General features: G+C 36.9%; 1 protein-coding gene across 1 annotated transcript in view; it reads right to left on the bottom strand.

The window, feature by feature from the left end:
- Window positions 1–769: 769 nt before the first annotated feature.
- Window positions 770–25,031, bottom strand: part of LOC136258398 (protein mono-ADP-ribosyltransferase PARP4-like) — a 38,650-nt gene continuing 14,388 nt past the window's right edge. Inside the window, exons 15-24 of the mRNA XM_066051714.1 lie at window positions 23,692–23,729; window positions 23,356–23,589; window positions 23,056–23,126; window positions 21,733–21,801; window positions 21,276–21,483; window positions 20,695–20,732; window positions 19,009–19,078; window positions 18,512–18,654; window positions 1,633–1,781; window positions 770–905 (exon numbers count right to left, since the gene is read on the bottom strand). Of these exons, the coding sequence (XP_065907786.1) occupies window positions 1,743–1,781; window positions 18,512–18,654; window positions 19,009–19,078; window positions 20,695–20,732; window positions 21,276–21,483; window positions 21,733–21,801; window positions 23,056–23,126; window positions 23,356–23,589; window positions 23,692–23,729 (910 nt within the window). The 3' untranslated portion in view covers window positions 770–905; window positions 1,633–1,742. The remainder of the gene's footprint in view (window positions 906–1,632; window positions 1,782–18,511; window positions 18,655–19,008; window positions 19,079–20,694; window positions 20,733–21,275; window positions 21,484–21,732; window positions 21,802–23,055; window positions 23,127–23,355; window positions 23,590–23,691; window positions 23,730–25,031) is intronic.

The raw sequence follows: 25,031 nt of genomic DNA, 5'->3' as shown, positions 1-25,031 counted from the left end.
CAATCTTCTGAACATACTTCTTTACATAATAGACAACAATCTCACTAGCTACCAAGACACAGAGTGCCTGATACACAGTGGCACCTGATTTGAAAACAATGAAATATAAAGCAAATTATGTAATACAAGATTTGTACATGTAGGTACATGCTATATAAGGCTACAGCATTGCTTCCTTTAAACGTATGTTACTATATATACAAGTACACATGCAGTACTACATACTATATATGGCTATAGGGAACAGTGCATACTGTGACATATGCTATTTATATTCCTTCATATGCTCATACCTAAAGACTTGGCTCCAGCATTTTCTAAAAGTGTTATGATTTTCTTGTCATCCAAATTCAGTGAACTGATATCAGCCAAGGTCCAACCAAATGTTGTGGTCTAAGAAAAGTGTAAAATATTATAGATCAACAGCTATTAAATTAACACACATTTTGTAAACGGAAGAGTTGCCTGATTGTGACCTCCTGTGGCACATATGCCTGTCTCCTCCTTTCTTCTTCTTGTTGTTGACGACTTAGTTCTGCTGCTGCTTCTTCTTTTGCCTTAAGTGCTTCTTGCTCAGCTTCGTAATACTCTTCTTCAACTTCAGCCATATCCTTGTAACATTCTTCCTTGCTAGCATTTGATGAGGCACGATTTTTCACACTTGATTGTGGTAATTTGACTGCTTTTACTCTCTCTGTGTATCCACACCAGGTTAATAACTAATACAGGGTAGTGTTAGTACTTACTTTTGTAAGATATCATACGTTCATCATCGTCACTGCTACTGCTACTGCTACTGAAATCTTCATCACTATCATAATCCTCACCGAAGGATACAATATCACCACGTTCATTCATTGTTGCTGACATTCTTGGATCCAATGGAGGGCCAGAATCTTTACTAGCTATTAGGTGGAAAATGTATAGTATGCATAGGCACATGTAGTAGGTCCAAGGGGAGGTCATCTACACCTGCAGCTATGCTAATTGACATTTAATCTCTACTGCAGTCATGGCTATACTATTGACAGACTGAAGTAGGAATTAAATGTCAACTAGTATAGCTGCAGGTGTGGATGACCTCCCCTCTGACCTCTGTTGTTCCATTGCTTCTTTCATCTGTGATCCATACTCAAATATATAATTTCTAATTTTCCTTACACTTGTTACATATAAGGGAGCATGAATGCAAATTTGCCCACACAACCCTATGGCTTCTCCATTTTTCTCGACACTAGTCAAGTTTGTGACGGATACATATTAAGGATGAAGTGATGGCCAAGTGATATATTAATTGGTTGGAGCAGTAGATGTCTAAAATGAGGCTCAGAATCTAACCCTAACACCCTTCTTAAGATGGTGTGTAAATGGAATCAGCAAGACAACTGGGCTACAAAAGCATGTCAAAATAATTATGTATTAATTTGCTATAGCACAAAGGGGCCGTAACAAGCATTGTACAGACAATAATGGTACATCCTCATGTGTCCATGTGGTTGTTTTCAATCAAGGTTATAAATAATTTGAAGTCTGAGATCAACCACAGACCAGATACACATGCAAGCTGTGCAGTTGCACCCATGATCATGCTCCTTCTTACCACATATTCTATACACTTAGTCATATGCTAACCTGTGTACGATGTTGGTACACTCTTTAGTTTTGCTCCTTGTTTAATGGCACCTAATAATGCACCTCTGCCTCTTGCTTCTGTTCTAGTTACTGGAGCTGCTTCATTAACTTCAAACACAGGAGCATCCATCGCCTTCTTGCTTTTCCTCCTAATAAAAAAATGTGGGTAGCACTCCAACATTTTGCAGTGGAAATACAACAAAATACACACAACACTCTGGAAATATCAAGACACGTGGTAGTGTGTCGTGCAGCCAAAAAATCTGGCATGCTACACCGTGAGTATATCAAGACACACGGTAGTGTGTCGTGCAGCCCAAGAAGCCGGCGCGCCACACCCGTGAGTATATTGACAGGAAGAACGAAAACGTCATTTTCACACCTTTGTATCTCAGTGATCACTTATCCGATTAGAACCAAATTTGTTACACAGTTGCCCGCCAGCCAGGGAAGGCTACATTCCAAATTTGAAGGAAATCGCTCCAGCCATTTCCGAGATACGAACTGCCAAAGTTTCATTTTTTTTCTTCGTTTTTTTTTTTCTTCTTCGTCTTTTCGCACACTTGCAAAAATTGCTATAACACGCAAACGCGTACTCCGATCGCCATGAAATTTGGCTCACAGAAAGGGAGTCCAAAGGCGAATCCTAGCATCAAATTTGGTACAAATCCGATGAATGGTTCAGGAGTTATGACCGATTATTCGCGTAAAACAAGATCGATTTGTTGTCACGCCTACAGGGTAAACCGCTTCATGGAATGAGTTGAAAATTGCTATGTAGATGGAGTAGCCATCGTAGGAGTGCCTTTTGGTGGTTTGAAAGGAATCGAGATAAAGACCATGGAGATATGACACAAAACCCAACCTGTGTCCCAATTACGCGATCGATTTTTATGAATAAAAAAGTATTAGTTTTCACGCCTACTAGGCAAACCGCTTAGAGCAATGAGCTGAAAATCGGTGCACGCCTACTAGGCAAACTGCTTAGAGCAATGAGCTGAAAATCGGTGTATAGCTGGAATACTCTTCATAGAAAGTCCTTGCAGTAGTACAGAAGAATCGGATTACAAACCACTGAGTTATGATTCTAAAGCCAACTCCGTGTAGCAAATGCGAGATTGAGATACTCTAATCTAATAGAACAGTCACCCTAATAGAGCATTCAGCTAATTTATTTACTCCATTATAGAATTTTATTACATCACAAGTTATTCTGTAGGGAGTTCAGCTGCAAACAGTTAATCTTATAGACAGTTCAGCAAGAAGCAAGTCACCATGTGAAGAGTTAAGCAAATATATCACTATAGAGATTCAGAACATTACAAGTCACACTGAAGAAAGTTCAGCTATAAACAAGTCATGCACCCTGTAGAGAATTCAGCTACAATTAAGTCACTCTCTAGAGAATTCAGCTACACAGAATTCAGCTACACACAAGTCACTGTGGAGAGAGTTCAGCTACAAACAAATTACCCTGTAGAGAGATCGGCTACAAACAAATCAACCTGCAGAGAGATCAGCTACACACAAATCAACTTGTAGAGAGATCAGCTACAAACAAATCACCCTGTAGAGAGATCAGCTAGAAACTAGACACAATGTAAGGAGTTCAGCTACAAGCAAATCACCCTGTAGAGAGTTCAGCTACAAACAAACCAACCTGTAGAGCGATCAGCTAGAAACAAATCACCCTGAAGAGAGGTCAGCTACAAAAAATCATCTTGTAGAGAGATCAACTACAAACAAAACATTTTGCAGAGAGTTCAGCTACAAACAAATCAACCTTTAGAGCGATCAGCAACAAACAAATCAACCTGTAGAGAGATCATCTAGAAACAAATCAACCTGCAGAGAGATCAGCTACAAACAAATCAGCTTGTAGAGAAATCAGTTACACACAAATCAACCTGTAGAGACATAAACTAGAAACAAATCACCTTATAGAGAGTTCAGCTAAAACAAATTAATCTGCAGAGAGATCAGCTACAAACAAATCACCTTATAGATAGTTCAGCTACAAACAAATTACCTTGTAGAGAGATCGGCTACAAACAAATCACCCTGCAGAGAGATCAGCTACACACAAATCAACTTGTATAGAGATCAGCTACAAACAAATCACCCTGTAGAGAGATCAGCTACAAACTAGACACAATGTAAGGAGTTCAGCTACAAGCAAATTACCCTGTAGAGAGTTCATCTACAAACAAATCAACCTGTAGACCAATCAGCTAGAAACAAATCACCCTGAAGAGAGGTCAGCTACAAAAATTCACCCTGTAGAGAGAAACAAATCACCCTGAAGCGAGGTCAGCTACAAACAAAACACTTTGCAGAGAGTTCAGCTACAAACAAATCAACTTTTAGAGTGATCGGCAACAAACAAATCAATTTGTAGAGAGATCAGCTACAAACAAATCAACCTGCAGAGAGATCAGCTACAAACAAATCAGCTTGTAGAGAGACCAGTTACACACAAATCAACCTGTAGAGAGATAAGCTAGAAACAAATCACCCTGCAGAGAGTTCAGTTACAAGCAAAACACCCTGTAGAGAGTTCAGCAACAAAGAAACCACCATGTAGAGAGTTCAGCTGCAAACAAATCACCTTATAGAGAGTTAAGCTACAAACAAATTACCCTGTTGAGAGATCGGCTACAAACAAATCAACCTGTAGAGAGATCAGCTAGAAACTAGACACAATGCAAGGAGTTCAGCTACAAGCAAATCACCGTTTAGTGAGTTCAGCTACAAACAAATCAACCTGCAGTGAGATCACCTACAAAAAAGGACCTTGTACAGAGTTCAGCTACAAACAAATTATCCTATAGAGAGATCGGCTACAAACAAATCAACCTGTAGAAAGATCAGCTACACACAAATCAACTTGTAGAGAGATCAGCTACAAACAAATCACCCTGTAGAGTGATCAGCTAGAAACTAGACACAATGCAAGGAGTTCAGCTACAAGCAAATCACCCTTTAGTGAGTTCAGCTACAAACAAATCAACCTGCAGTGAGATCACCCACAAAAACGCACCTTGTACAGAGTTCAGTTACAAACAAATTACCCTGTAGAGAGATCAGGTAGAAGAATTCACCTTGTAGAGAGTTCAGCAACAAAGAAACCACCATGTAGAGAGTTCATCTGCAAACAAATCACCCAGTAGAAAGATCAGCTAGAAGAAGTCACCTTGTAAAGAGTTCAGCTACAAAGAAACCATCATGTACAGAGTTCGGCTACAAAGAAATCACCATGTAGAGTGTTTAGCTGCAAAAAATCACCTGTAGAGAGTTCAGCTAGAAACAAATCACCCTGTAGAGAGATCAGCTAGAAGAGGTCACCTTGTAGAGAGTTCAGCTACAAAGAAACCACCACATAAAGAGTTCAGCTGCAAATAAATCACTTGTAGAGAGTTCAGCTACAAATAAATCCCCCTGTAGAGGGATCAGCTAGAAGAAGTCACCTTGTAGAGAGTTCAGCTACAAAGAAACCATCATGTAGAGAGTTCAGTTACAAACAAATCACCCTGTAGAGAGATCAGCTAGAAGAAGTTACCTTGTAGATACTTCAGCTACAAACAATTCACCCTGTAGAAAGATCAGCTAGAAGAAGTCACCTTGTAGAGTGTTCAGTTACAAAGAAACCATCATGTAGAGAGTTCAGCTGCAAACAAATCACTCTGTAGAGAGTTCAGCTACAAAGAAACCGCCATGTAGAGAGTTCAGCCTCAAACAAACCACCTTGTAGAGAATTCAACTACAACAAATCACCCTGTAGAGAAGAAGTTACCTTGTAGAGAGTTCAGCTACAAAGAAACCATCATGTAGGGAGTTCAGTTGCAAAGAAACCACCATGTAGAGAGTTTAGCTGCAAACAAATCACCTGTAGAGAGTTCAGCTAGAAACAAATCACACTGTAGAGAGATCAGCTGGATGAAGTCACCTTGTAGAGAGTTCAGCTACAAAGAAACCATCATGTAGAGAGTTCAGCTGCAAACAAATCACCCTGTAGAGAGTTCAGCTACAAAAAAATCACCCTGTAGAGAGTTCGGCTAGACGAAGTCACCTTATAGAGAGTTCAGCTACAAAGAAACCATCATGTAGAGAGTTCAGCTACAAAGAAACCACCATGTAGAGAGTTTAGCTGCAAACAAATCACCCTGTAGAGAGACCAGCTAGAAGAGGTCACCTTGTAGAGAGTTCAGCTACAAAGAAACCATCCTGTATGTAGTTCAGCTACATTTCAAGTCACTCAGTAGAGAGATCAGCTGCAAAAAACATATCCTGTGGGGAATAATGGGCATGTAATAAATATATGTATATAATTTGTATAATTACTAATAAAATAAAAAATAATTGAAGTATTACAAAATTAATCTTCTTTAAGTTCTTTTCTTCTTCCTGTGATAAAGAAAAAAAACACATGGGTTAAAAAAGCCCCAAAGCCAGCCATAGGCCGGCTTTGCAGTATACAAATACAAAAAGAAGTGATATCTAATCAAAAACAGCCAAGCTGTAAAAAAAGGTGCGGCCCCCAAAAAGGCCATGGGAAAAAAAGATGTGAAATCCAAGGTGGCGGCCAAGAAATGGCTGTGATGGTAGGTTAATGGTAAAAACTTTAATAACGACAATTTAGGTGAATTTGATGCCAAGACCAAGTGGCACAAAATTCACCTGAATTGTCGTTATTAAAATTTTTACCATTAACCTACCATCACAGCCATTTCTTGGCCGCCACCTTGGATTTCACATCTTTTTTCCCCATGGCCTTTTTTGGGGCCGCACCTTTTTTTACAGCTTGGCTGTTTTTGATTAGATTTATATTTACAGGAAGAAACAAACATGATTTTCATGCATGTGTATGTAGCTAGTTCTGTGGTCCTTTCTCAAATTGGAATCATTTCTTTGTACTGCAAATGCCCTCCACTTTCAGCACCCCACATACTAAATTTGAGCGCAAGATTGCCTAACACAATTGTGAAATATGAGCCCTCAAATTTTAGCTTAAATTTCTTTGCTTTTTCTTTGTTTAGAGGGCTCGGGTTTTTTCACACACTTTACAAAAACCATTATAAAATGCAAATATGTAGCTCGATTTTCTTGAGCTTTAGTGCACTTTAAGAATCTATTGCAGCAATCTATTGCTGCTAAGAACACTAACTTGATAGAGTCCGTACAACGTAGAGCTGCAAGGTGGATAAAAAGTTATTTTGATCCATTAACTATTCAGTGGACTAAATCCAGTGATGAATGTTTGAGGGAGCTTGAATGGCCATCTTTGGGGCAGAGACGTAATTATGGTTGTGTTACAATGTTATACGCTATTTTAAATAAACTTACTCCAATCAAATTTTCTGATTATTTTCAAATAAATGATCTTCTAACCCGGTCTCACCCTTTGACAATTCGTTGTTTACCCTCCTCTATCAATGCTTTCTGCCATTCATTTTTTGTCAATTCGATATTTATATGGAATTTGATCCCTTTTGATGTGTTGGCAACTTCTGTTAATCATTTTAAGCTAAAACTGAAACTTTTTGTTTGTTTTTAAATTCTACTTCTGTAACTTTCATCTTATTGTTTGGGTGTGTATTTGTTTTTGTAGCTGTTTGTTTGGTATAGTTGTATGTTGTGTGTAATTTTTGTGGGGAAGCACCCTGTACAGGCTTATGCCTTTTGTGTGACCCCTGTCATTGACAAAAATTGATAATAAAAATAAATAAATATCATGTACTATGTTTGGTGCAAATCTGATAAGCAGTCATAGAGTAATGAACGATTATTTACGTTAAAAAAGACCAACTTGTTGTCACACCTACAGGGTAAACCGCTTATGGGAATAACTTTAAAATTGGTACACATCAACCAAACTGTTTGTGGTTTAAAAGAAATTAAATTGACAGCTATAGAATTACAAGCAAAAACCAAACAACTGTAAATCATGAGGTCAAAATACTCTAATAGAACAGTCTCCACGGGGTAAAAAAGTGCATGAAAAAATGAACTTACCAGTGTTTGAACCAGGGACCTCCATACTGAACACCCAAATCCTTAACCATGTACTGAGCCACTGCTATCACGACTGTTTACCTCACTTAGCTTTTACTTTATAAATAGAAATTCTAGCTAACATCTACAGTATGTACTCAATAGTAAAAGTTTCTAATTTCATAGATCTACAAATGAAAAATCTAGAATATTCTATGTGTGTCCAATTAGAATCCTTGAAAAAAAGTGTGCTCTATTAGATTGTTACAAAAGTAATCAATACAATAATACCATTGCAACATTTCTAGTACGTATTTCATCAAATCAATACCAACATTAGCTACAACCATTTTGGTATCAACTGGCTGGGTAGTACACTACTATTAATACCTACTTGAGCGAATCGTCATCATCATAATAATCATAAAAAGTACTATGCTAGCAAAACTTATGACGGAAATTGTATTCTAGCATTAAAAGTACAGGATTTGTTTTGGTAACATTGAGCAACTGCAACATCATGTTTTGCATAAAAAATCGAGATACCTTGAACAGTCATTGCAAAATAAATTTTAAAATCCTAATATACAAATAGTACAATCATGCATATGTGACTTGGAAGGAATTTACTTTGTTATAAAACACTATTGCAAATATATACAGGCACTATATTACACTTTACAGTAGCAAATCTAGAATTTTTCAGAGGGGGTTTCAAGTTCAGGAAGTTTTCAAAATAACTGTGATCCCTGACTGAGAAGTGTATACAGTCCAGCTGGGGCTGTTAGGCTAAATCTTAACTCTGATACGTAGCTCAGTGGCCTACCTTTTATAGCTACATAGATCTATAGCTAGCAAGGAATCAGTAAAAATCACTACACAACATTGTTTCACAGTTGAATCCAGGCCTTTGCAGAAAGTTTTGAAGCAAAACAGCACTTGTACTCATTAAAACAATAATAATTTTTAGAGGAACTTATATTAAGGCTGTAATGGCATTTTCAGTGATTTTAAAGGCAAATGTATGAAGTTTAGGCCAGTAGAAAGTCCCATTATAATACACTAAGTAGAACTCTACGTAATTTTATCACCTACCCAAATCATGAATAAATTTGGGGTGCACACTATTTTCAGAGGGGGTTTTAGCTGAAACCATTGCAACCCCCTGTATTTGCCACTGCTTTATAATAGCCATAGCCATGAACAAGTAAGTACAAAGTTATAGAGCAATTATCAGCATTAACAGAGATCCTTTGACTTTATTATTGGATGATAGCTGATTTGATAGAGCACTAGTTTATCTTATACCATCGTCATTGTATCTGTAGATAAGAAAAACAATGATTTGTATAAAAAACAAACCTCAAAGCCAATTTATGGTTGACTTTGGGATATTTAAAGTTCAAAAAAGTGAAATACATGTAAAAACAGCCAAGCTGTATAAAAGGGTGTGGCCTTCAAAAGCCTGGGTGAACAAGTAGTGAAATCAAAGGTGGCGGCCATGAAATGACTGCAATACTGTTAATGATAATAAATTTAAATAATGCACATCACCCAGGATTTTTGAAGGCTGAACTCTTTTTATACAGCTTGGCTGTTTTTGCATGGATACAATATACTTAATTACAGCCATCTTCTGTTTCAAATCCCTCTTAAGTTTTATCTTTCTAATCTTATTTAATAAGTGTATGCATTTAGAAAGTGCATAGCAGCAGTACTAAATGCCGTGATAGATTGATTGTAAATGGGCGTGTCCGATATACTGCAATCATGCATAGGTAAACACCAACTAGTGGCTAAAAGGACATTTCCCATGTATTATTTATCACTTAAGGTGTTTTAAGGCTACAACTACGGTAGCAAGCTTAACTGTGATGGCTTAAAAGTGGGTGTGGCACATGAAGATCGATTGTGCAAGATGAATAAGCAGCTGCAATAAAGACAGCGACGTTTATTTGTAATTCTTTTGTAGACTATGAGTGCATTACGAAGCTTCGAAGGATACTTTTATAATTCGAACTTTACTCAACCTACGAACCCACGAAACATTCAAAGCTTCATCCCAGCCCTAATCTGTTGTCACTGAGGAAACTTATACACTTTCTTAATAAATTAATACTCAGTTTTTATGAAGAGAATATAGCACAAATAACAGCCCTGTATGCAAATAGGACAGTCATGTACCCTGCCCTAGTTAAGTTACACAATACATTTGCTTCACCTACTGTACATATGTACAAGCCATTGTGAGATAGAAAGTAGTGCTTGGACAAATGTCAATTTTCTACATTCGAATGTTCTATAAAGAAAGTAAACGAATGTTCGAATTATTTGTTTCTTACATTCCATATAACAGAACACATTTAACACTGTTTCAAAGCTGTAAGTGAGTCATGGGTACTACATAATTAAAACTTAAGAACTTGAAGAACTAACTAGTAAGTAACTACTGCCTACTGGTTAAGAAACTTTGAGTTTTTTTTCGAGAGAATAATGGCTTCAACATTCTTGGCTTTTAAACAATTTCGGTGCTTAGCTGTTATGATTCCTGCTTTAGAAAACGATCTCTCTGAAGAGGCAGATGTAGCAGGTATGCCAAGGTAAACCTTAGCAAGTTTGGCTAGGTTTGGAAACCTGTGCTCGTCATATTCCACCAAACCATTACATCAGAATTACAAGGTAGTGACTTCTCAAGCAAAAATTCTTTAAGTTCTGTATCATTTTCAGATCCCTCTGAGTCTTTGTCATCTCCTAATAATATATCCAATGCTGATTTTTTTCTTTTTTGCAGGTGGAGTTTCAGATGGTTCCTTCTCTTTGACAGCAACACACTGAAAAGAGGGGTTTCTACAATCAGAATCCTTCCGTTGTGACAGTTTTTCTCTGACTGATTGTTTCAAGTTATCTGTAAGAAATTTCAAGCTCTTGAATCAAGGCAGTGCTGCTAACACAAGTGGTGAATCCTCCATCCAGGCTCCACCTTCTCATGATGGATTCCCTAACAGCTGTCTTGAATGCAATGATACTTGCTGAATCACCTTCCTCACTGTCCATGCTAGTAAACACATTGTGCATTATTGGCAAAATGCAAGATATTGACACTTTTCTTTCTGTACAAAAGAAAACGGTTGCTACTTCCAATGGTTCAAGCAATTTAGCTAACTCTTCCACTGATGAGCTGTGAGATCGAGGGTACGGTCTTGCCTTTTTGTGATGGTAGTATCTGAAAGTACAGCAGAGACTGGCCACCTGTTAGCTACTAAATGCTGAATCATATATAGGGTACTCCATCTCGTCGTACAATCTATTTTGAGTTTTTGTTGATTCATATTCATTTGAGACTGTTGCTTGTATAATTCAGCCGTTGCCAATGTGCTGTGATGGAAATGGCCTACTAATTTACGGGCAGTACCAAGAACTCTATCAATACACGCATTACTTTTAAAACCATCACTAATGCAAAGTTGCAAGATGTGAGCTGAACAGTTCACTCCGGCCCATCCCGCAACAGATCAGTGGCCCGTCTCATTACAAGTTTGATCCTTGATCATGTACAATACTACTGACTGTACAGTCAGCAATTTCATAAGATTCTAGTACCTCCTTTATAGTAGAAGAAATGTTCTCTCCCGTATAGTGGTCAGGAAATGATTTGTAGCAAGTACACAATCAACGAATTCCCACTATGAAGTAAGGAAATGACAAGTAAGTGAAATATAAGCTATTTTATTTTTATTTTTTTCTGTAGAACTGCTCATCCATATATCGGTGGTGAGGGAGAGTGAGAACGCGTCTGATTGAGTTTGTCAGTGAGTAATGTTTTTCCACTTGTATATCGATCGAACATAAGCTTACTGATATGTTTCTGTGATGGTACAGTGTATCCAGGCTCACAGTACTCCATTAGCTTTGAAATCCTCGTCCTTCAACCATTCTCGCTGGTCGTAAATCATGAACAGTCAGTCCCACAATCAGGTTGTCTAGAATCTTCGCACGTGCTGGGCTACACTTCTGTACCTTCATTATTATTTAATCAATCTTGGGCTGTCCAGAATCACGAGCGTACACAGCGGAGTGGCTTCTTTGCAGGTGGTCCTGTAAATTTGACGTGCCACCATGGTAAGCAAACTTGCCCTTACAAAGGGTACAAATAACATTTATGCTCCCCTCCTTCTTAAAGTACTGCCACACATCCGACCTATTATGCCGGAAAGAGTCGCCTAAATCCCAGCCGGCACCTGAACCAGATGCCATGGCGTTTATTTGGTTACAAAGAATGCGCATGTGACTCATAATGGACGTGTATCTCTATTTGAAATACGTAAAATTCGGACGAACCTTCGAATCTTTCACATTCGTCCCAACACTAATAGAAAGTAGTAGTAGTAGTAGTAGTAGTAGTAGTAGTAGTAGTAGTAGTAGTAGTAGTAGTAGTAGTAGTAGTAGTAGTAGTAGTAGTAGACTATCCGGGAGTTTTCTGAGTGTCATGGTCAGCCTGTTGGCATCATACCTGTTGTTTTTGGTCATTCAGGTGTGGTGTCAGTTAATCAACAGGATTACTTGAAGCAAATCCCAAATTACAATGAGAACTTGTTTAATAGCCTCCAGAAAGCTGCTATCTTGGGGACCGTAAACATCTTAACATCTTTGAACATTGGCTGTACTTAGGCTTATGCTTGTATTGTCATTGTATTTCTGTACATACTGTACATGTGTGTCAATTCATTTGAATGAAAAGTAGTAGTAGTAGTAGTAGTAGTAGTAGTAGTAGTAGTAGTAGTAGTAGTAGTAGTAGTAGTAGTAGTAGTAATAGTAGTAGTAGTAGTAGTAGTAGTAGTAGTAGTAGTAGTAGTAGTAGTAGTAGTAGTAGTAGTAGTAGTAGTAGTAGTAGTAGTAGTAGTAGTAGTTGGAACTGTTCATGTCTTACGGTGTACAAATGTGATTTAATGAACATTATCTTATGTACTTGTACATGATTCTGTTCTTTCTCTGTACAATTGTGTGTACATGTAATTCTTTTAATGAAAAGTAGTAGTAGTAGTAGTAGTAGTAGTAGCAGTAGCAGTAGTAGTAGTAGTAGTAGTAGTATATATATTAGCCACTACATTTTCTCCAACAATAGTTCTTGAAAATGCTAATAGGTTTCGCTTGATCCAATAGATTAATGTGCATGCAGTGTTTAGCTTATATTAATACTAGCATTGGTACCTGCCCTACGTGCAGGACCATCTCCACATTAAATATTTTAATGCCAGGACCAAGCATTAAACACCAGCACTGCTCATGTAGCTATGTAGAGTACATGGTGATGTCACATTTTTAAAGAGCATGAGGTTTCCTTATGCCATCGTGCTGAAATTAATGATTCAAAACACTAAAGTTTATTGATTGTGGTTTTAACAGGAATGTAGTTCAATTATTCAGTGCGTCTTCCCTACCAGTGACTTCAACGTGCTGTAAAGAACAAATAAAACCTTCGCTGCTTTACATGCAAGACAACTAATGCAACAATAATTAATATATTGGGAACCAAGCATAAATATTAGTGTCCTATATTTGCTGTGTAGCATGCATGTCGATAGTGCTTTAAAGTACATGATCCTTATGCAAAACATATAGTGAAATAATGAGCATGCAAGGCTAATTAGTTAAACTGCATGCAAGCTCAGGCAATTGTATCTACAGTATACCTACATTACAGGTGGTGTACACATGGTACAGTTTCAGTTTCTACATGATGTTTACCTTACCGACTGTCACAAAGAGAAATGAACTTGGGCATAAAGCCAACACAGTTTGCAATTATAGTTACTGCATGGCAAGCAAAGGTTCAGAACTTGTCCTATGCTATGCACTTTCAGTTCTGATGTTGCAGTGACACATATACCTCTTGCCATACAAAAACTCAGTTTTTATTAAGGTAATGTATAATCCTTTAGAGTGAAAGCATGTAAGCAGGATTATAGTGAAACAGTTGTGCCAGGTCAGACGCAGTTCCTCGATGTAAACTATGGTATCTGCATGGTTCCAGTATTATCATTTTTCAGATGCACAGTAGTACAGTGTATCTGTCCAATCATGCAAGCTGCCTACCGTAAATTCCCTAAAAATTTGGCAGAAATAAATTAATTCCGTTCGTGTCTGGCCGAACAATTAGGAAAAATGTACCAATCCAGTGCTATTGTCGAATTTTTTAGGGATCTATCCCTAGTACAGTCTGCACGCTTCATGGCTATGTTATTTGCAATCCGTTTACTGCTTACTTTCTGAATTTCTTTCTACAGGGACTCGGCAACAGGAACGTCTTGAAATGGAGCTGACGATACCACAACACTTGCTTGGCCGCAGCACTATATACTATGATTGCCTACATTATCCAGGAGGGATGGTCAATGTCATTACTACATCGCTTTTGAATACATTCACCCAGACGTAATATTAAGGATTTCAACAAGTAATAAAAAATAGAAACCACAATCAATAATATTATTAAACTATCTCGTGATAAATCTTGCTACCAGATGCTGCATGAAGTGTTCCATGCAACAAAGCGTTATCTGAGGGTGTATCGTGTACAAGGAGATGTGGGGCCAGGAGTGATTTTATTCTGTGAACAGAACGAACCGTGCGAAGATCGTTTTGCGGTAGCCGTGATGTCACACGATGATATCGTTGGGTACGTTCCCTGAACAATTTCACACTTGGTGCTTCATCCAGCATCGAGGTAGCATATTGTGTGAGATCACTGGGAATTCTCAGTACTCAAGAGACCTTCGTAAACTAGTACTCCAAGTGCTGAAAATTTAGCGTGCTTATAATTAGAAACTTTCCTGTGCTTGCCGAAATTTATGGCACATTGCGTTCAAAGCACGGGGAGTGCTGAATATTTAGAGATGCCGAAATTTTAGGGAATCTACGGTATTTACTACAGCAGTAATGAGGTAAATCTGAACAAACAGTTTTGCATGTTAGTGCACACCTATGTGCTTAAAACAAAGATGTAGATATTTCTGGATACTGATGGAAGAAACTTTTACCTACTCTAATACAACACACTGGACAAACACACAGATGGACAAATATGTTGGCAATTTGCCTGCCCTATCCCAAAAGTGCTATAAGAGTCCCTATGATGTGAGGCAGTTAAGTGCCAGTGCTGAAAAGCTGAGCATAAGAGTTTGTAGATGAAGACTTGCATGGAACAGATAGAACAAAAAGGTGCATCAAAAAGGTCCCAACAGTGAAAATTAAGATATGACCTAGGCGGGGATTGAATCCAGGTTGGTTATAATGGGAGGTGCACAAATCGCCACAGTTGTTTATCTGGTTTTGACAGGAATGTAGCTCAACTTTTCAGTGATCCTTCCCTACACCAGTGCCTTCATTGCCCTATAAAGAGCGAACAAAAGCACGTATTGATTTGCTACAACAGAGATGATGGACGTTTAATTTCGCTAAAGTCCCATGTCGATACGTGCTTTGCATGCCAAGATATGACGAGCTAAAAGTCATGTTTTAAAAAGGTGTGCACAAAAAGGTACTGAGTAGAAAGAAAAAAAATATGCCAACACATGGATTCGAACCCACCTCTTTACACGCTAGTCAGGCATTCTACCACTTGAATGATGTGCTGTAGTTTTCAAAGGAATGTTGCTCAAGTTTTCTCTACACCTTGGCCTTCTACGCACTGTAGAGAACGAACGGAAGCACGCATGAACTCGTGATAACAATCTTAGAGTTGCCAGATGATGAGTGCTTCATTATCAGTACAGATTGTGTCGATTTGCACCAAGTTTGGTGAGTAAGTGGCGTGATGGTCAGACGGACAGATGGCTTTTCAGCAGATTGTATACAAAATGTGATACTACAAATGCACATAATGTATAATATATATTAAAATTTATTAATTTAAAAGTAAAGTATGGATCCAAGCAACAAAAGGTAGTGAAACAAGAGATGAATGATGGTAGTACAGCATAGCTTGGTAGGAAAATCCCTACATTGGCATGTTATAACAATCATTTTGTTCAATGCCAAAGTAGGGATTTTCCCACTGAGCTATGTTGTAATATCATCATTCATCTCTTTTTTCACTGCTTTTTATTGCTTGGATCCCTACTTTATTTTTAAAATTAATATACTATTTTTGTTATAGTATGCAGCTATACTAGTGTGACTGTTCTATTAGGGTGACTGATGTATTAGAGTATCTCGAGTCAGCCTTTACCTACCAGGGGGGGATTTTATATTTTTACTGTGGTAGCATTATGACTATGTGGCTAATTAGGCAAATGCAGTACAGTTATACGGATAACTGTGCGAATACAGTACATTTATGCAGTGCAATTATGTAAGGAATGTTACGAAAACAACCCCACTCAGATAACATGATTGATCACGTGTATGACATTGTAAGTCACTAAAACTAGCCAGACCAATCCTACTATGACTAGAAATAGATTACATGAACACTTACTGATAGTCGTACATGGAATATTGAAGCAACAACCCCACTCAGACAGCATGATGGATCACATGCGTGACAGTGTCAAATGCTAAAACTAGCCAAACTAATCCTACCAGTTCGTTCTACAACTACAAATAAATTATATGACATATTACTGATAGTTGATAGTCTGATTACCAAGAAAATCACTCCGAGCAAGATGACTGGAAGTACAGTAAAACACTTAAAGCACCACCTATGCTTGTGCATACGAAAATACAGTACTCGGGGGTGTCTTGAGGCAAATAAAGCACTCAGCTTCATCTCATGCTGAATTAGTGTCTCGACATGCCCACTCGTGCTGTATATAGAATTTTATTTTTAAAATGCCGAAAACTCAAAATTTCATCCGACTGCCTGCCTGCCCACCTGCTCAGGCTGACCACAGTCACAAAGCTGAAGACCAAGCAAAGCCACAATAACACTGTCTTTTGGGGGTTCTGACAAGTATGTGCCCTCTGCACCTTGTCTTTCCTTTTATCTTCAATCAGGTTGTTCGACTTCTAGTTGTTGCAATGAAACCATATTGAGGCATTAATTTTCTGTATTAACACCTTCCTTGAGCAGCATATTTAGATGCCACAAAATTATTTAAAGCGCTAACACTTGGTAGTACCTGTAACTTCATGATGGGTTCAAGGCAATGCCCATTATACCATTGATTAAGAATGATTGAGCACGGGTACCATACCTCTTAAATCTATTTACTCGATCACGATGACCACACCTTTATTATTGGCAGGCAGGCAGTAGAAAATTCCATTGACTAAATTTAAAAAAAAATTCTGTAGCAACTTGACGGAAACGTTTCGGGTCGATCTGAAGACACTTTTGGGCTTGGTTTTACCCAACCAATACTGTCATGTCGTTGTGAGGAAAAATCGCGGCAGGTTTTTGGGTTATATTATATCATGGATCGCCCCCACACCTTCGATGTCCCTAATATACAGTACTATCGTACTGTATGATAATGTCGTTGTGAGGAAAAATCTCGGCAGGTTTTTGGGTTATATTATATCATGGGACACGCCCACACCTTCACTGTCCCTACTATACAGTACATACCTATGTATGTATAACTAGCTGTTTAAAAATTAAAACGAAGTAGGGATAGATATAATATACATGCTACAAAAAGTAAGGAAACAAGCTCAAAAATGTTACAGCTGAAATGAGAAATGATCCAGCAATAAAAGTAAGGAAACAAGATTAGACGACTACTTGCTAAAATGAGGCACACTTTAATCCCTACTTTTGGCTAATTTGATGGTCTCATTTCAAGATGCTAGCCAAAAGTAGGCATTAAAGTATGTCTCATTTTAGCAAGTAGTCGTCTAATCTTGTTTCCTTACTTTTTACTGCTGGATCATTTCTCATTTCAGCTGTAACATTTTTGAGCATGTTTCCTTACTTTTTGTAGCATGCATATTATATCAATCTCTACTTCGTTTTAAAAATTTAATTTTTTTAACAGCTAGTTTGTATACTTTTATGTCTAGCTAGCTAGCTATATTATATATACTCTTTGCTTTCCAAATATCACTTGAAGCAGCTATCTTTTACCTTCGTACGCAATAAGTGCCTCTAAAAAAATTATCGTTTTGTCTTTTACAGTTATTACAGCAACTGTTAAAGGATTCAGCTGCATTTATAATGACCTAAATGTTGATGATTTACGTAACAGTAAAACATCGCTGGGGAGTTCACCTTTAAGAGTGGAACGAAGTCTGAATCCCAAGGTGGATCTGCCCCTCAAAGGCATTATTAGCTAGCTACCTCGCAAAAAAAGCTAAACTGGTAAGACTATAAAACGACTACCCAGCGTCAATAAATGCTAGAGACAACTCATTGGGTACTACACCCGTTCATCCTCGTCTTACACGCAAATGTACTCACACTTTGTTTAAATCACGTGTTTGGGTTGTGGCGCGTGCCGCAACTATTAAGTGCCGCAACTATTAATTATCCTTCGTGAGGAACAAGTGAATGAATGATGAAAGCGTGTAGTGGAAAGAACGTAATCGGAACAACAAATTTGTGAATCCGCCGTCATTACCTTGGCTGTCTGAAATTTCTGGAGCCGTATACCTAGCACAACCGTGTCTTACAGCAGGCAGGCAGACAAAATCCATTATCGAGGTGAATTTTGAAAATTTTAAAACTCACTGTACATCGAAACATTCAACTTTTCGCTTCAGTTAACCAAGGTACAGCATCATTACAGCAGTACTAATGTATTCCAGGTGGGTTTTTCAAGTAAAACTTATTGCAAGGTTGTTTTTTAAAGTGCAAAAAAATATGAAGCCATATGATTTCTTACTAATCCCTACTTATTAAGTACTATCGATACATAAATAAACATACAGTTGCATATTAACAAACCTTTAATGTCACTTCTTCATCCTTCAGTTTCATAGATACTAATTCCAATTCCTCTAACTGTTCAGCTCTTCCTGAAACTTCTTCAATATTTTTGGTACTAATTGTAGACTTTGTCATCTGAACCTTTTCTTCTAATTCATCAACTGTAAATGAACATACATACATATGTACATTTAAACATATATGTATAAGTATATACGTATGATCGCTGCTATTTCATATTTTAAAAATAATCATAATATAAATAAATGATTAAGCCAAGCAATTAGCTACTACTTATAGTACGCATACATATACAATATGCATACATTCACGTGTGTACATACAGACTAACGTATATATGTACAGGTAATGTATAGTACATTATTGACACTAACACTAATAAACACTAATAATGTGTACAATCATTTTCTAAATGCAGGTAACAAATTGTGAACTTAGTTGATCACTTCACAACATAATTAAATAAGTTTGTATACATACAAATAAATACATACTTAGGGTTTGATCTGCTGCTACAGCAAGCTCAATTAAATCTGCTTTCAACTGAAGATGATCTTCATCTTCCTGGGAGTTTGGGGGGCACAAGTAATAATGTGACATTTGTGACTAAGTCTGTGAAAATAGGGCATGTGAGCGCAAACCACACCCAGTTACAAAATACCGTATAGCCTAAATATTTTGAGGGGCAAATATTTCGAGGTTGAGCAATGTTGCTAAAAATATAATTTTCGCAGATTTGCAAACACTCCCAAAATGTATTAGACTACAGTATATGGAGGTCTAAATATTTCAAGGCTAAAATTTTTGCTGATAACCCCCAAAACCGCAAAATCAGCAAAAAGTTCCCCCTCAAAATATTTAGGCTATACAGTAGGTCATATCTCAGTATTGGAATAGAATTCATGCATTCCATAACTTGTACTATATAGCAAACTAAAGCTTAATACTGGATGAAAATTGCACGGCAATACGATGGTGACATTAAAAAGTTACTATTCATGAAAGTTTGAAAAACTATGCAAATTTTATGTGCCCACATGCTTTGTTTTCAAAGGCCCAGTCACATTTGTAGAATGAATATACATATCACCGACACTGTAGCATGTGCATGTGTGTATGTACGTGTGTACGTACATTATCACTGCTTCACATATGTAAATAATCATAACAATCTCATGGAGAAAAGGAAGGAAAATATTTAATAGCAAAATTAGTCATTTTATAATTGTAAAACTTTTGTACCACCAAGATCATACAGTGTTCAATTTGTATGTCCCTTTTAAGGAAAACACTATCAATGTACGGTATGTGAACAGATTTGAGTTAACACGGCTAAGATGAAACTCATGTTTCCACCACAACAGATTGCTGATTTCATCTTTTCAGAAGGTTTCTGAAAAAGCTTTTCTCAGAGCCTATGAAAGCCACAAGCGCCATTTAATAGCCATGGCTCTGTTGAAATTGTGTGCGGTGAACTGGGTAAGCCCTGGTCAGTCTTGTTCTTCTTCACTTGGGAGTGATTTCAATGCAAGGAAAGTCCATTGAGAGCCCAAATCAGACCTCTCATCTTCTTACTCCATTTAATATTCTTACAAAAATTCCATCACACTGTCTCTATTACTACCAACTGTAAAAATTACTAACTACACAAAAAGCTACAAAAACAAGTCACATTTTAGGCATCAGTAATCTATACACCCACACAGTGATAGCTAATAGATAAATGAATAAGTTGATTTGCACAGCTCTAGACATTATCAAGTTAACAACACAGTGACTATTTGTGTAAAATCGTCATATCTACTAACAAAATTGTGATTCAAAGCCAGGTTTTTTTCAAATTCAGTTACATACTTACAAGCCTGAGTATAGCAAAAAAACATCTGACATAAGCTACATTTTATCTTATATACACAATGTTGTAAGCATGCTTGTTTATATTTCTATAAACAGTACATTTCAAACCAACTCAAAGGGATACACATGCATGTATAAATATTTTACAACAAAACAAGTGCCCCTACTAATATTCATATTTGTTCATCATAACTCATAAGCCCTTAACATTCCACATTCATATACAATAATTTAATACTGACCTTTACACAAAATTTAACTAATTAAATGACTTATTGTAGATGGCAAGCACTGTACATACAAGTACATACGTACATACATACCATTGAAGAAGGTTGTATGGATATGTTCATGTTCAAATCTAGCAAAAAAATGTAGGAACTGTTTATCAAAAAACAACACATCAAAACAGCCACAATATACATGTAGTTTCGAATCTAGACTGACTCCATAGCACATGCCTTAAAAGGTTAATTCATTGTTAAATGAAAAAAAGCATATCACAAAATATCGTTCTCAATTATTGACTAAAAATATGCTAGCCATTTAACTTTTTCACCAACGGCTATTTGTAAATATTCAGAAATGCTTATAGATACTGTTAAAAAAAGCAGCAATACAGTACACACAAGAGTATCAATAAAATACAGTAATCTCAATTGGATTATAATAACAAGTGTATAAGGTTCATTACACTTGATTAGTTACTTTCTATACAAGAAAAAATTAGAAATTTTATGCTTATTTGAGTAGGGATCATAGTGATACGAAAAGCAATAAAACAAGGGAGGCCATGTTTACCTGCAGCTATACTAGTGGATATTATTCCTACTTCAGTCACATACAGTATACCATACTGTAAGATTATGTAATTGTCACTCTGTGTTACACATTACATACGTACATTTTACAGCACTTGCAGTTACTAATTTATCAGACTCTTTAACTGCTGATTTTTCTGCCGGAATAGCTTTGGGTGATTGAATTGGCACTGCTCGTTGTTGCTGACGTGGGGGTCTATGAAAGGGACAACGAATAGTGAGAATTCCTCTCTTTGAGGTAGCTTCTTGACCAATATAAGCATCTTTCTGTCCCATTCCAACCATAACACCCTATTAATAACAGTGAAATAGTGTGATCTGTATACACGTACACACGTGTATGTAAGTAAGATACACCAGCTCTTTTGTAGTATGTGCACATACATATATGTTACGTACGTACATGCATACAAAGTACATACATGAACGAAATATAAAACAGTTGCATTATCAACACAAGCAAACTGCCTTATATGTGCAAGTAAAGATGATTTATACAATTGTTAATAGTTTAGTGCATCATTACATTACATCACATACCATGCCTCGGGGTCTTCCTACCAGTGTTGGAAACACTGCCTTTGGTGTGCCTTCTCCAGAAAAACCAGCCTGAAATATATTACGTACATAACAAATTAAAGTACTGAATTTGACTAATCAACATACAAACTCTGGTATACAGCTATAGCTTTCGGTAATCAACTGGTATGTATAGTCGTTTTCAACAAATTTATCACTTTAATCAATAATTAAAACATAAAACTGTACATACGTAGCTATACTAATCCTTTGTAAATCTGTTTCTGTTTTTTTTTCCTGGGAACATCACCTGTGCTATCTACCCAGTAATCATAAATAATAAATAAATAGTATACTCACTATTGTATTTCGTCATATAAAAGTCACATTTGAATAAACACCTGTCTTGGTTATAAGCTGGACATTTCCAGCACATTTGGAAAATAATCACCTAGTCTCAAATATATGTAGGTCTGGACTATTAATGGAGTATAACGTTAGTGGCTTTAATTCTTTTCCTTGTTGATGCTGTTCTTCAAAGTTATTAACATCGAGTTATGAGCCCTCTAAGCAGCGGGAAATCAGGATAAGTGGTCTGTGTAAGTCAGCATGCATGCAGATATGTATCATAAACTGTTATCCAACAATTTTAGGACTTGTTTATATAGCCAACACACTGTATAATAGTTCTCCATGCTAACCTTCATAATTATTCATGATTCAAATTCAGTTAAATGCCAGGAATCACTCAACTTATCCAACCTGGTCTCAAAAAAAGGACCTTTTTTGAGTATTCAGTTACAGGCTAGACAGATATGCTAGAAAAGCTTTTATACGAGAAAACATGGCTGCTTACTATAAAAATCCATTGTGTGGTTGTACTACTGTAAATCCGAATTTGTTAAAGCTTTTGTGGGGTGGAGTGTGAGGTATTATAATGTAGGTACAAAATGGAGTGGTGAGACAACTGGCAGTAGTGGCCAGTATTGGATACTCCATGGAGCTTTCGTTGCTCTCAAATCACCACCTACGTACTGCCAACTGATCAAGAAAGAGAATATATGGTCAGTTTTCTGTAGCTACACAAGCCTATATGACGTACTATCCTACATTTAAATAAGCATGTATGTAGTACCATGACTAGGTAACTAAAATTTAAATTCAAATTGTGTTTTTCACAGAATCTTGAAAATGCTGCTCTAGAATACAGACCCAATACTCCTGTAATATAAATCGGTTTCATGCGCATAGAAGTTGACCTCACATACCATAAAAACACAAAAGTATTACTAAGCATAAGCGTGTAATGTTTTTCAAACATTTCCAAACACATGATGGAATTACCTTAACAGTAAACATTCCAGTATCAATGACAATAGGTACTTCTTCTTCTTCATCTTCTTCCTTGGGAAGTCCTACATACAATCATAAACCACAAAATATTTAGGTATGCATGAACATTAACAAGGTTTATTCCAGCATAAAATTAGCATGAAAAATAGTACCATAATACACCATCTTAAAAGATGCTGCAGTATTTTTCAAACTTTTTCTTGCAGTGCTGATTTGAAAGAATGGCCTTGTAAGGTTCTTCTACAAGATCTTGCAAGATCTTTTGCAAGATTGTTTTATTAATTTACGTACCTTCAAATGTGTCCAGTATCATATTAACAGAAGCATCTAAATGCATATTATAGTCAGCTACAGTATGATCGTCTTTTAGCATTTTTCCAGCAATTGTCAACCTCTGTTCATCAGGAGGAATGCCTTCTGTATCTTGTATGAAGGCCTTCAGGTCTGCGATGGTTGCCGTCGACGACAAGTCCATGGTTATGGTATTTTCAGTTAGCATATTGACAATATAGAGCGTTCGGTGTCCTATAAGTATGATAGCTTTTCTAACCAGTGTTCTCAGGAAATACATTTGGACTGATATGTATGTATGTATGTATGTATGTATGTATGTATGTATGTATATACCTGCATTCTGTACTGCATCTATTTCCCTCTCGAGTTTGCTAAAAAAGATTACATAGTTTGAAGATAAAAAATAAACACCGGTCTAACCATATATGCATAGATATGTTCATAAGTCATACAGTGAGGTGTACCTTAATTGTACACCTACAGCTATATGTACTAGTAATAGCATGGGCAACAGTGAAATTTGGGATAAATACCACGAGTGTCGTATTGGAAATGGTAAATTTCCAATACAACACTCGTGGTAAATTTCCAATACAACACTCGTGGTATTTATCCCAAATTTCACTGCTACCCATGTTATTCCCAGTTAATACCATAATTGCTGCATATACGCATGCTGTGCATTAGTGTTGCCATGTACGCAATTTGTTACTATGTACTAAACATGCGTCAACACTAATTGGCGCTACATTGTTAACATAAATTCTAGCCAATGAAATTGCAATTACAACTTTTTCACTGCTACCAGTGAAATACGGGATAAATTTCACTGCTACTATTGAGACTTTTGTATGGGCAGTGAAACAGGTATGGTATTAGCACAGAAATACTATGTATATTGATTGATTGTGTACTGGGATAAGTTGATGTTATCCCAGGGAGCTAAAGCATCACAGCTCCACACTTACATACATACTTAATGTAACTATAGTGTTAAGTACAAGTAGTGGTCCAGCCATGACAATCAAAATGACATAACAATCATATTATTAGTATGTATGGTCATATTATTACCATATACGTACGTAATTTTTTGAGGGGAAAGTTTTTGCAGATTGCTACTATCCAAACTTTTTGTGCGTGTGTGTGTGTGTGTGTGTGTGTGTGTGTGTGTGTGTGGGAGGGGGGGGGGGGATCTTCAGGATTTATTATGCAAATGTCATTGTGATTGAACTGCAAATCTCGGGATTTTTTTTGTGGATAACTTGCCAATCCCCCCAAAAAAATTCCTCCCTCCCTCAACTATATGGTATTATATAAAGTATATGTGTTGAATTTGTCTACTACATGTGCTGTATGTACAGTGGAACCTCAGTTATCCGGACCCCACTTGACCAGATTCTCGGTTAACCAAACTATAGAAATGACTGCTCTATTAGAGTAGTGATTGTTCTATTAGGGTAATTGATAATGCTGAAATTTAAAAAAATGTTCTTTATGCTATTTTAATGTTATTTATACAGTTTCAGAGATACGGACTTTTCAGACTTATGGACCACCCCTGGTCCTAATGGGTTCGGATAACTGAGGTTCCACTGCAACTGTCAAGTTGCATTTATAACTATGTGGAAAAGAATTGTAATTCTAAAATATGTATATTGTGAACTACACTG

The sequence above is a fragment of the Dysidea avara genome, chromosome 6 (assembly GCF_963678975.1).
Source record: "Dysidea avara chromosome 6, odDysAvar1.4, whole genome shotgun sequence".
NCBI classification, from domain to species: Eukaryota; Metazoa; Porifera; class Demospongiae; order Dictyoceratida; family Dysideidae; genus Dysidea; species Dysidea avara.
Note: the sequence above shows the minus strand (reverse complement) of the source record. Positions and strands in the feature narration are given on the sequence as shown.